Source organism: Chiroxiphia lanceolata, chromosome 19 (assembly GCF_009829145.1).
Source record: "Chiroxiphia lanceolata isolate bChiLan1 chromosome 19, bChiLan1.pri, whole genome shotgun sequence".
Lineage (NCBI taxonomy): Eukaryota > Metazoa > Chordata > Aves > Passeriformes > Pipridae > Chiroxiphia > Chiroxiphia lanceolata.
Window position 1 is genome coordinate 9,676,207 of NC_045655.1, and position 13,420 is coordinate 9,689,626.

At 38.6% G+C, this 13,420-nt stretch overlaps 1 protein-coding gene across 4 annotated transcripts in view; it reads left to right on the top strand.

The window, feature by feature from the left end:
- The window catches only part of CEP112 (centrosomal protein 112), a 154,647-nt gene that overhangs the window by 5,624 nt on the left and 135,603 nt on the right, over nt 1-13,420 (top strand). For all 4 annotated transcript variants that reach the window (XM_032706505.1, XM_032706504.1, XM_032706506.1 and 1 more), the window contains exons 5-8: nt 2,850-2,940; nt 5,163-5,237; nt 11,094-11,141; nt 11,290-11,364. In XM_032706505.1, coding sequence (XP_032562396.1) covers nt 2,850-2,940; nt 5,163-5,237; nt 11,094-11,141; nt 11,290-11,364 — 289 coding nt within the window. The remainder of the gene's footprint in view (nt 1-2,849; nt 2,941-5,162; nt 5,238-11,093; nt 11,142-11,289; nt 11,365-13,420) is intronic.

Sequence of the window (13,420 nt, forward strand, 5' to 3'; positions counted from 1 at the left end):
GGAGCTTTATTTCATATACTTTTTAACTTTTATCCTATGGAAATGAAGCAATACCTGATTTGGTGATCAGTATATGGTTCCCAAGGCTCTGGTGAGTTCTCTGGAGATGTGGATTGCATATTATTCTGTGTCAGGAGAAGCAAGTAAATGTGATGGAATAATGTTTCCTTCTGGTTTAAGGAACTCTGGAAGTGAAACTTTGCTGTGCTAATGGGTGCTCAAACCAAGAGTGGGGCTGTGTCTGAGGAAATCTGAATTTGTGTTGGCAAATTTTGATGGTTCTGTAGATTACATAAACTAGTCTTCAGAGCAACGAGAAATGAGTTTTCTTGTGAGTTATGCAAGAAAAATATTGAAGGGAAATGTTTCAGCTGTTGTGTTTTGTAGAAATAAATTATTTAATACTTATTTACATGTGACTGTGTTAAGGCATTACCTATATCCAACATATAGATCCTTGTTTTTTTGTATTTACAGTTTTGAACGAGCTATCAGTGCAGGTAAAGATGGAATACATGAAATATTTCTGGGATGTGCAGTTTGTAGGGAGAGCCAGCAGATGGTGATCGAGTTCCATTGTATTTGTCTCTCTCCTCCGAATGTGCATTGGGAAAACGGGATCCATGGGCATGGAATATGTGTGGCTGGATGAAAATTTTGCATTCCAGGCATGACTCAGTTCTTACAACATTTTCTCAGGGCAAAATAGATAATGTCAGCGAGACATGTTTGAGTAACTACTTGCTGTTATTTATCTTAAGATTCTCCCCTTTCAAAGGCCCAAACAGAGAAGTTCTTTTCATAGTGATTCTTATCTTACCATACAAATAGTTGTGTTTGGCAGTTTTGACTTTTCTATATGAAGTTGTTTTTCTGCCTAAATGAAAAGGAGGTAAACAAACCTTACTTGCAAGCTGGGGGGTGGATGAATAAGCCCAAGGCAGCTGGTGCTGGAAAGGTGCAGCTTTGTTTTGAAACATGAGAGGGTTGGTTTGAGGAATGTTGAACAGAAACCTGGTGTTTCTGACTCCACAGGAAAATTCTACTGTATGTTTAGAGGTTGTGGCTGAAAAACACTGTTAGAGGTTAGTGTGGAGCTGTGCTGGACCAGGAGGAACCAGTGAGTTTCCCTCACTTTGTTCCTAGAAGTTATTATTTACTGATCTCCTTTATTAGCAGCAAATTGCTTCCTTCTCCCATGCTCAGGGTTTTGGCTGAAGCAGGAGGTCCCAGGGCTGATGTCAAGACTGACCATTCCTCACTCACCTGCCCTGGGAGGAAAAAGAAACAATCCTGTGATTATTTTTTTGGAACCTGCCTTGTGTTGGCAGAAGGCTGGAAAAGGGAGTTAATGGGTAGAATATGCTTGAGAGGAGCAAAATCGTGGTCCACCTGTAACAACTTCAAATTCTCTTTATAGAATCAAGTAAAGCAGCTTCCTCTTCAGTCCCTCTTCCAAACAGCAAATACAGAACTAAAATCTATCTAAACCTTTTTCCCTCCTTTTGTCAAATTGAGAGTATTACAGGTGACTTGGCTTGGTCTGCATATTTCTTGACATTCCTTAATCTCTGAATGATAAGGGCATGAATTCTGTTTTCTCTCATTTTTAACAATTGGAACATTATTGAATTGTTTAACCTGAGCGTTGCTCAGAAAACAAATCTGATAAAAGTGCAGATTTACCGACAGGCAAAGATTTATCTCCCTTTAATGAAAGGTAATTTTGTGTCAAATGAAATCCTGGGAAGAAATGCGAGAGGCATTGTGTTATTAAATTTCTTTTGATCCCTTTTACCTCTAAGACTCTGCTTATCTAAACTATTTAGTGCTTTGTAATGGGTTGTTATGCATCCATACATGTTGTTTATATGGGATTTATTGGTGCTGGAAGGGAAGGTTTGCTCCCAGTTGTTGTATTTCTCTGTTCCCTGCTGTTTTGATGAAAGCTGGGCCCCTGTGCTTTGTGAAAACTTTGTGTTTGTCTTCCTAGAAGTGACTCGTTTATATTGTACATCCAACTGTTGTTGTTCTGTTCATAAACACTTAATTCATCTCAGAGTCTCTTTGGCATAACAACCATCTCATTTGCTGCCAGATGGAAAGGAAGGAAGGTATTTTAATGGTCTGATTTGATTTTAATGTGATATAACCAGTCATGGGAAGGTGAAGGGACTAACAGGAGTTTTTAATTACCTTAATACCTGTGGATTTGACAGTGGAGTTTATGCTGAAGGGTGTTTTGCTGCTGTTTTGGATCTTTTGCTGTATCAACCTATCTAATAAATGCCTATATTTTTTTTTTTTCTTTCAGGCTCTTCTTTTCTTTCACTGTTCTGTGGTTGATAAATATCTGTTGACCAGGTGCATCAGGGACAGTTCTCTTCACCTGCTATTCTTAATTTCCTTCTGTTCAAGTATTTTATTTATGACAAAAGCTTTTCCAGAAAATCCCTGTCTAGCACTCCACTATTTCAAAAACATTCTCCTAGATCAGCCTTCCTGGTGAACTTGGATTTATTCTAAAATCCATCGTGTGATGTTGGGTCATGTAGTAAAGAAAAGCAATGAATGCTTTTTAATGTACTGCCATGTACACAATATTTCTGGGGTTTCTCTTGGCATGGGGTTTTTTTGGTGGTGTTTTTTTAATGGAATACTTAAGCCTTTTGTTTACCTTTGACAAGAAATTTTCTCTTTTTCTCTTTTTTTTGATTTATACATCTCGATAATTATTTTCTCGTGTATATTTTAAAAGATTCTGCTGTATGATTAACATCCTTTGTGTGCCTCAAATTGCTGAAAATTATTTTTTTTTTCTCTCTGCTTACTCTTGTTGTTAATAACAGGGAAACATCCAGTGAGAAGCCATCAGATATATCCAATTCCGGGGTTTATCTTCACAGGACAGGGGAAAATGACCTGGGCATGTCACCATCTGTAAGATCCTTCTCCTTTTTTTCATAGAACTTGCTCTATTTTCCATGAGTTGGTTTTTATATATCCCTGTAAAGCTGTTATTTCTGGTTATGTGGATCATGATCCCCGGGTAAAGGTGCAGACAGGGACTAAAGCTCCCCAAAATCTGTTCTCTGCAGTGCAGGGGGGAGGGAATTCCTTGTAGGATGCTCCCAGTTCCTGCCCTCTGTTTAGTATGTTGGGTGCTTTGTTTTCCCTGGGCTTGGCAAGGTGCCTGCACTGACATCATCTTGTATTATTTTGCAATAATAGATTAAAGAGAGCTGCAGAGATGCCTCTGGCTCTGGTTAGTGATGGGTGACCTCTGCAAGAGTGAATTTTGGATAGTTTTGTTTCATCAGACTTTCCACATGGAGCGTTTGTGGCTGAGGAAAGGACATTGAACAGACTTCATGGAAAACCTGTTCAGCCCAAAATATTTAGTGATATTGTGTGCGTAATTGCAAGCATTTACACTGAAAATGGCTCCTGACAAATATCCCTTACCAAGAAATGTGCTGTTTCCCTTCATAAATGTGGCTTTTACCACATCTACAACAACTCCCATCCCTTCATGGAAGACTGAATTTGCTGTATGAACCTGTTGAGGTCTGCCCATAATTCTTTTTTGATGATATCAGGGGAACAGTTCACAAAGATTGCAGCTGGGAGTGGGCTGTTGCCACCTGAGGAATTCATACAGACTGTTCTTCCCTTCCTTGCTGGGCACAGCCAAGAATTTGAGGACATGAAGTGCAAGTGGGATAAATTGGGAGTGTTCTGAGGAGATTTGTGTTCTGTTGAGCATCTGGAATAGAGGATTAGCAAGGGGATGGTTTGTCAGGACAGGTTGCAGGTGGTCAGTGGGCAAAACCAGTGTCTCTGCCCTAGGCTCTGATTGCTGTGAATGTATTTATTCAAGTATAACTTAAAACCAGAAATGCCATGATTAAAAATAAAACCACATGCTAGATTTACTAAATTTCTTCTTATTGGTTTTGTGTTTATTTTACTTAGAGAAATATTCCTTATGGAACAGTTATTGTTAAGAACATTATTTTTTTTCCCTTGAGACCTGGATTTGGGGCTTAAAGTTGTTTTGTGAGTTTTTTTTTTTTGTTGTTGTTGTTTTGGCTTGTTGTCTTTTTGTTGCTGGCTCTGCCACAGCTTCCAGGGCAATGTTAGAGAAATCACTGCACTCCACTGTTCTTCAGCTTCATATATTGGATTCTCCTGTGATTACAGCTTTAAGAGAACCTTTAAGTGAAATAATCCTCTCTTGCTTTGCCAGACAGTTTGATAATGTTTGACTGGCTGGGACAAATAATATCTTGTTCTGTTGTCAGGACACACAGATGTTCTGGCAGAAGTCAGGCCCAGGTAGAGGAACAGGGAGTCTTTTAAGAGACATTAAGAGCTGCCTCAACCAAGTGTGGATGAAATGCAGCCCAAGCTCCACTCACTGAATGATTATGACAAATGAGGAGATTTAAAGGAGAGGTGCTGGCAGGTCCATCCACAAGGCTCTTGTTAACAAAACTCAGTGAGACAGAGAAATTCACACTCCAGTGTTGTTTTTTCTAAATATCTCAGTTAAGCAAAATGTTCTGTACCAGCTTCCCCATGGAATGCAGTCCATAGTTATTGTTACCCTGCAGGAAGAACTTTCTTCTCAAAGACAATTCCTTGTTACTTCCTGGTGGGATGCTGGAAATCCTTTCTGCAGAGAGGACCCTCAGCCTTGAGCTGGGCAGCAGCTCTGCTTTGGTAACTATCCAGTGATAGTTATCCACTGCTGTGCTTTCCTTTAATTTTTAAATTCATTTTTTTTTTTCCTTTGGAGGCTGATCAGGTGATCTCTGAATTCTGGATTAGCCCTACAAAGGGGACTGTGGAGACATGAATTGTTTTTAGAATATGGAGTATTTTGAAATGGAGTATTTTGATTTTTGTTTAGTAAATTCGCCCTGTTTAAAGGAGACCAGAATAAGTAAAGAAGAACATTATAAAGTGAAGACTCTGGCTAATTTATCCTCAGAATTCCTTTCTTCTGGTAACTGAGCTATTTAGATTAAAGCTGTCAGAGGTATTGTGCCACTCCTAGGAAATGGGGTGTAGGAATGGCCAAGCCAAAGAGAAGCTTTATTTTAAATTATGTATCCACCAGCTCTTCTGATATTTTGTTTGACTTTTTTCTGTTCCAGGATGGTCATCACAACAAAACTGTTTCTTTGGATGACAATAACCTCGAAGCTCGTCTCAACAGTTGGAATCTTGGGGTAAAACAAACTGGGTGCATTCCTCATTTATTAACTCGAAATGGAAACTCCTTATTAATGTCATCTGCATCTCTGAGCTTAGGCTACAAAACTGGTGTGGGAGTTGGTCTTTTAGAAAGGAATTGGGAAAGTTTGGAATGGGTATTAATGAAAACATGTCATCCTGAGAAGAAAACATTAAAAATGCCTCACTTTTAAGTTGTAATAAACTTACTATATTTAATAAGGTTACTGATGAATCAGGCAAGTGGTCAAAACCAAGTATCTTACTCTGGTAGAAGTTCAAACTGTTTCTTGATGACTTGTCTTTTATAGTGTAATACAAGAACAATTTCTAGCACTTCCAGACTTAGATCAGTGTATTTTTGGGGAATTGTAGCTTTGTAAAGTGGGGAAGGTGGATCCTCACAAACATTTTCAGGAGCAGCAGCTCCAACTTGCCAAAGCTTCATACAGGTGTCTGAAACCAAGGTGCAAGCAGTCACTTGCAGATTTTGGATATTTGGGCTGCATAAATACCTGGATTATATGAGCAGATAACTGTAATATCTTGAGCTTTTAAAGCTGCTTTAAGGGGGAAAACTTGCTCATGGCCATTTTACAAATTGTTCCAACTGATGCTGACAAAGAATCTCTTTCTATCCAACGTTTTCCTATCAGTGTTGATCTGCCTGCTTGCTTATCTCTGTAATTTTATTTGTGTTTTATTTCTTTCTCTAATTGAAATTCCAGTTTGCAATCATGTTGTGTTGATAACGGATGGTTATTAAAGTGTGATGATCCTCTGCTGATACAGGAGCTCTCTTGGATAACAAATTGGCTACTGTGACACATAAATCAGGTTTTCAAGTCTCCTCTCCAGGGATGGTAATTAAACAAGTCGCTCCTGAGAGACTTTGATTGCCTGATAAGACTTGTTGGGAGTTACCTGACAAAGAGGATTTGAGGTTGTAAAAGAGAGGTCTGTGAGGGGTTGCTGCTCAACAGTGTTTCCCTGCTGTGGATCACGGCCTCCAGTGGCTTCTGAAAGGGTCAGGAAGTTTTTAAGTAGAGTGTCACACTTAAAGAAGAGTATGTCATTGCTAAAAATGAAATAAAAATCTCACTAAACGGCTGCAGCTCCTTGGAATCTGGAAGGTTGGAGTGTCAGATGTGGCTGCTGTTATTTGTGAGCATTTACAATGTCATGGGAGCATCCAGCTCCCCTTTAATTGCCAGGCCCATCTGCAAACTGTTCAGGAAACTTAATTTACAAGTGATCTCACCTCAGATACAGAAGACCCTTGACCCAAAAGAAACAGTTCAGTAGTGGGGGAAGGTAGGAAAGGAAATACAGGATGGCAGGGATTGGAACAAGATGAGCTTTAAGATCTGTTTCAATCCAAACCCTTCTGTGATTCAATGGTCTTATTTTATTAACAGCTGTCAATAGACTTCTACGTATTTTTGTAAATCTGGTACAGTCATAGCTAAAGGGAAGGTGACCATCTCCTGTTTGTCTCAAAAAATAATTAAATATTGTGAAATATAGGTATATATATATGAGTCAGGAAAAAAAGCTTTTTGTAGAATGGAATTAAACTACCTTTTTTCCTTTCCTTTTTTTTTTCCCCCTCTTGTAGTTGAGCTTTTTAGATTGTAGAGGAACGTAATTTTTGGATAAAAATTTTGTTATGTAAAGGAACAACAATGAATTAAATCCCTGCAAATTCTTACCTGCCCTGCCTCTCTCTCTGTCTGTCTCTCTCTTTTTCCCTATTTCATGGTGCTTCTGATGCAGTTGGATTTGTCACTGAATTGTAACCAATTTTCAGGTGTGACAAAGCAAGGCTTTCAAACATCCCAGGAAATTCAGCACATCACTTTAGGTGGAAAGCACACAAAGAGACTGTACCCTGGGGAAACAGCAAAGGGTTTTTTAATCAGGGAGAACATGAGTTTTCATCACTGGAATTCAGCCAGCACAAGAATTTAACTCTTTAGCTTTTAGCAGAAGTGATGTGGGATGTGCAGCACAAAGCACCTGCACATCAGGTCTTGCCCAGAAGGATTTACCATGGGAAATGTTATTGCCTAAGAGGGGTTTAGAGGACTCAGACCAAAGAAATTCTGCAGTCAGTGGCTTGCATTGTGTTCTCCTCCCCTGGAGAAATGATTTTGCACAGGGTTAAAGCAGATGGAAGCGTTGGGAATTCTTGGGTGGCTGCAGCAGCAGAGGAGGCTGTGCCTGCTCCCTGCACTTGGCTCACGTCTGCCCGTGTCTTTCCAGTCTAGTTAAGCTCAACCATTTCTGTACAAACCATTTGATTATCTTTTCTTTGGTTTCTCAGTCTGTCTGCTTACTATAAACATACCTACTGTATATGTTGTGGCGTTGGAGGGCAGCAACACTGGGAAAACTTTCCCACAGTGAACTCCAAGTGGTGGTGTGACTTCAAAAAATAAATTCGACTTCCATGCTGACAAACAATCTTCATGTGCTTTAATGTCCTTCCACTAAGACTGCAGAAGCAGCATTAAAGTGAACTTCCCTACAAATTATGATGTTAGATAAGAATGTCCTTACTCAAATTTCCTGAAGCTACTCAGCAGTTATTTCTGTAGGGAACATGCTGGCTGGGTTTGTTAGATTAAAGTAAGAATTTAGGGCAAGGTTCAGTTTAGTTGTTTACCATTTCAAAGTCTTAAGTGTTCTTAACTCTTTCATGTGTGTTTTTGCCATCCTTGTTTTGAAAACAATCACGTTTTGTCTTTGAAGAAGCTGAAGGGGGAATGAGCAGCAAGGCTGCTGATCCAAACATGGGGGTTTTGTTCCCTGAATCTTTAATATACACAATATACCTTCTGCCTCTGGGACCGAGCTGCAATAAGCTCCAGTTGTGCTTTATTGAACATAACTAGACCTTGATAATCATCTTCCAGAGAATGAAATGGGATCTTGGAGGGGTGGGATGGAACCATGACATTAATTTTGTCATTATTGTGGTATTTACTGAGCATTTGCTGTGAATTTCTGGACTGTGATTAGTGCACAGATATAAAGCCTGTGTGCTGTTTTCAGCCTGAGAGATGAAATATAGTTGAAGTCCTGAGGATGAATCTTGTAGAAGTTCTTAGAGCTCAAAAATGTGCTTTTCCTGCACTGCCCTTGCTTTTGGGGGAAAACCATTTTATATCAGTTTACTTTTATCAGTGCTTCACTGGTTGCTTGCACAGGTGCCTTTATTGTATACTTCAGAAATGTTTGGGTTTGACCACTTTAAGTGTTGTTACATAAATAGAAATGGAAAATACTAAGTTAAAAAACACGACTGACTTGCCTCGGATTGGAATTGTTTGGGAATTGTGTTTTTATGCACATTTTTGCCACGCTGTTTTTTTTTTTTCAACTTAGGAAAATAGGTGTATTTTCATATGAAGTAGATTCTTTCTGTTAAATGATGGGGATCTGGTCACCCAACACCTTCAGAGCTCTGGTTTAGGAGGACTCAAGTAGGAGAAGGTGACCAAGCCAGTCCTCACCCATGGAAACGTGGTTTCTTGTCTGACTGCCCAGTGGAAGAGGGGAACCCAAAATGTTTTCTACAAAGAAATTCAAAATGCCATTTTTATTAAGACGTGGTATTTACAAATTAGAGTTCAGTTCTAGTTCAAATGAAGATGTCTTTCATGATGACATTTATTTGGTTCATACTCTTAAAAAAGGCATGTGATTTACTGTTCTTCTCATGGCAGTCCTTTAGTTTCATACATATGTATTTTGGCTTGGCTTTGACCTTTTGCTTATTATTTTAAAATTTGCATGTTTCTCATAAATACAGGCTTTTTTTTTTTTTTTTCTTTTTTTGGGCATTCTTTATTGTGATATTCCCTCTTTAATGTGGTCTAATTTTGAGAACAAGAAGTTTTGCAGAAGACCAGCATGAAAAGAATGAACGTTGAGGCATTAAATGTTTACAGATCAGTTTAAGTGGATATAATCCACAACAAGTAACAAAGTGGGAACATTTAACTTCAAAGCACATATGGCTGCTGTTACAAAATCAAAAAATGCAAGACTGGGGCTGTACAAAGTATTAGAGACACATTTTCCTTCCTTCTCACAAGCAAGTAGGATCTACCTTAGCTTTTTAGATGGGTTTGGAAGGCTGTAAACAGCTTAATGTCATGGTCAGATAAAGGATTTGGATTAATTGTGAATATTTATGATGATTTTTAGCTTTTAAAAAGCGAAAGTAAAGGGTGATGGTACTGTGTGACAGAGAGGGCTTTTAGGAAATAATGAAACCTTTGAAATGTGGCTCTGCAGCCTTCTCAGGATTCCTCCAGGTGCTGGGGAAGGCTTCCACTGTTCCCTGCTGCTCAGCTTTCTGGGATGCCAAATTGGGGTGTGCCTTGACCTTGTGGAGCACCTTCAGCCCTGGGTACCTGCCAGTACCTGGGCTGGGTGGGGAAGTGGCCAAAAGGAGCTGGAAGGAAGAGTGTAATACTCTTAAAACGTAGATAGAAAATACTATTGCAAGGTACAAACGTGTAGGACACGAACATTTTTAGTTTAGAATTTTTGTATTTTTATTTCCATCCCTCTTCATTGTGTTTTCCCCTCCACTGTGGTTAATGCTCCCTGTTGATCTCATTCCTCTGTTCCTCTCCTCACCAATCTCTTCTGTGTCCAGACTTCTTAATTTTTGGGGGCAGTAGGTGCAGGCAGGATTCCTTCATTCCCTGATGGATTCTGTGGGGAAGAAAGTTTAATGTAACTGTAGTAAACTCATTGAAAATAAAGATAAATAGATTATCTGTTGAATTACTGGTTTTCTTGTATTTTGAGCTATAGGGTTAAAATAATAGATAATAATTCATTGAAATGGAATTTATGTTAAACATGGATATCTACAACTACTGGGTGAAATATGACAACTCTTGCCCACCATATAGAAATCCTACATAACCTTTGAGGACAGGAAATGAATAGCACTGTATCAAATTGAAATTTCAGAGGGATTAAGCCTCTTTTTCACTGATAAATTCAGCACACAAATTTATTTAATAGCACTGGAGAAAGTGCAAGCATTTGATATATTTGCCATGCCTCATAGATCAAACATTTAGCGTTTTGGTTTTTTTTTTAATGTGTATTGCAATCCCATTCATATTCCAGATCCCACTGCTGCATTTTCCAAGATTATACCCTTGAAAGCTTTTTTTGGGCATCTCTGTGGTGTGATGTTTGAGCCTCATCTCTGACAGAATGAGGAAGACAGAGCTGTGTGATAGAGGAAGTGGGTTGGGAACAATGTTTTGTGTTCAGTTCTTAAAAATAGTGATTAAGAGCTGCTTTAATTATACACTCACGTTAATGAATTATTTCCTTATGTTTTGTCACTATGACTCACATGTGTGGCAGTTGTTTCGATGCACCCAAGTGTAATTTTTCAAAAACACTAGATTTTAATCAGTATAATCTGTAAACTTATTGTGGCTTTACACTGATTTCAAGGAAAATGTATCAATCAAGTTGGAAATCTTTTGCATAAGCCACATCTGCAGCTGCCAAAGCCTTTTAAAATATGCATTGGAATTGGAATTTTTACAACCACAAAGGTTTGGGGGGGAAAAAAGTGTGATTTTTTTTTTTTTATTTTTTTTGTTCTGTTTCAATTATAAAACTTGCTGAGTAGCCACACAAGTGATCTCTTAGGAAGCTTTCCTATTTCTGTAACACTTAAGGCAGGTTGGGATCTGTTCTGTGCTGCTTTTGAGTGATACAGTTGCTGTCTAAGTATAGTTGTGATGTCTCACTGTTTGTAAGACCTTGTTGCCACGATGACTTTTTCTCTGACTCATTTTTTTCAGGTGGAAAACCCAAGATATTTGCGACAAAAACCGATACCAAGGTCTTTGGTAGGTGCTTATATTCCTTTTAAGTGTCATAAAGGCAATCAAACAAACATTCTCCATATTTTTAGTTTCTGGTCAGGGCTGATTTTTACTTGGGAGTTGCTGGTTTTTTATCTTATTAAGTTGTTTTGAACTCTTTCTCCTTCAATAGGTGACACCTAAAATTGCCCCAGGAAAAAGGCCTTCTCTCGACCACCAGGCACTGCTTCGAGCAAAGGAGAAAGAGGTGAGATTCCAAGGAATCTTTGGGGAGTTTCCTTTGGAAATTGGGCATTAGAAAAGCAGCAAAAATCTCATGGAAGAGAACTTTTGCTGAAGTGTCAGGGCTTTTCGTTAACTACTTAATGTAATTTCCAATTAGGGGCTGAAAAAGACTTTCTGAACACACAGACGGGTCCTTTGAACGAAGAGAAAAGTCTGAATTTTAGGAATTTTCTGAACTACCTTTTAGCAGAAGCAATGAAACCCCTTGATTTAGTGAGATTTTTATTTAGTTTCTATATACCTTTAAAAATCTGCAGACCTTGACCTTATTTCTGTTAGGACCTACATTATTTCTGTATTTGCCTCATTGAGCTCCAGTCCTCTTTTATGCATATGGGGTTTTATTTTTACTTCTTTGAAACATTGTGAATTGGGGAGGTTTCTGTCAAAGCTTGTCTAAGTCTCTCACACCATGTTATTTTGTTATGAATGTGTATAAAAGTCAAATTTTGTGCTCATTTTCACCTTTTTCATGGACTAAGGAAGTCGATTGCCCATGATACTTTGTCACAAACTACTTGATTTATTTAAAACATCTTTTCTTTTTTTTGAGGGACAGTGAATTAATGAGCAGGAAAGGAAACTCAACGTGCATTAGGAAAACAATTAATAAAATCCCAAACCCAACCAACCAGTCAGAAACTCAACCCAAATTCAACACTTATGAATTGGGACTGTCCTGAAGTTGCTTTCAAGCCACTTCAGAAGGTGCCTTTAGCAGAGAGACAGGGGAGGGTAAATTTAATTTGCTTCCATTGTTAATAAAATAATGGATGTGAAATGATTTCTGTTGCTACCTGGCAGCCTTGTTTGATGCTCAAACAAGCAGTTGCACAATCCTTTCACTTTCTCTGCTCTAATATTGCCTGTTCATTTTGCACTGACAACATTCAAAGCACCAGTGCCTCAGGATGAGGCCAGGTTTCACAAGATGTGAAAACAGCCCAGAAAATAAATAAATTGAAAGCACAATGCTGTCATTTAAACAATATTTTCAAATTAAATAAACAGGAATGCATGCCAAGGAGCTACATAAAATACCCAGTTAATACTTTGCTGGTTCAGTGGAAAAATCCTCTAAACCACACAGTAAAAATCCAGGATTTTTTGCTAATGGTGCTGGTTTGAACTGGAAAGGTTACAGACAGTGTTTCACAATCACCATGTGTGTGCTATTAACTAGAAAACTTAAATGTGTTTTCATCTTATTTTGTTTGTGAAGCTCAATTAAGAGTAAAGCCTTTTCCTTTATAGGAGGGAGATGCATTAACAGGAAAAAAGAGCTGTGCAAAAGAGTTTGGGGAAACCTTTAACTGTTCTCAACCTCTTAGCAGTGCAACAGGAGAACGTAAAATAGGATAACTGGGGTTTTTTTTTTTTGCTTTTAACCTTCAGACCTTTGTTCATAAACCATTCCTGCACCTGTTTAGACTCTGTAATGCTGAACACATGGCCCTGTGCAGGGATAACCACATCCCAGCCCTGGGAAAACTGCAACAGCGTCAGGCTTTTAGTCATCTCTTCCCCAAATCCTTCTGACATGGATTAAACCATTTGGGAAATGGTCATTAGTGAAAAATCAGGGGTTCAAATGAGGAGGATGCAACACAAAGGGGACAAATCCGTGTTCAGGACAGCAAAGCACCACAGATGGGGGTGGCTTGTCTTGGTATAAAGGAAAAAATGTCCCTTTGAACTTCAGCTCTGGCCATCCTGAGTGTCACAGAGAGATCCTCAGGGAAGAGGAGGGGAAAGGAAAAGGGCTGATTTGGGATTTTTCAGAAAAGTAGATCCAGTAGCACTGCTAAGATGCAGAATTCTGCTGGGCTGAGAAAATAAAATGAACTATGTTAATAAAACACACCGTTTTTCTGATCTTTCCCAAACCACTAGTTTATCTGATGTACCCTTTAAAGAAGTTTTGGTGTTCCTTTAAGGAAGTTCTCTTTCTTAATTTTTATCCATCTTAATTTTTCTTAGCACTTTTTTTTCCTCAATTTCTTTCTGGTTTGCTTTTT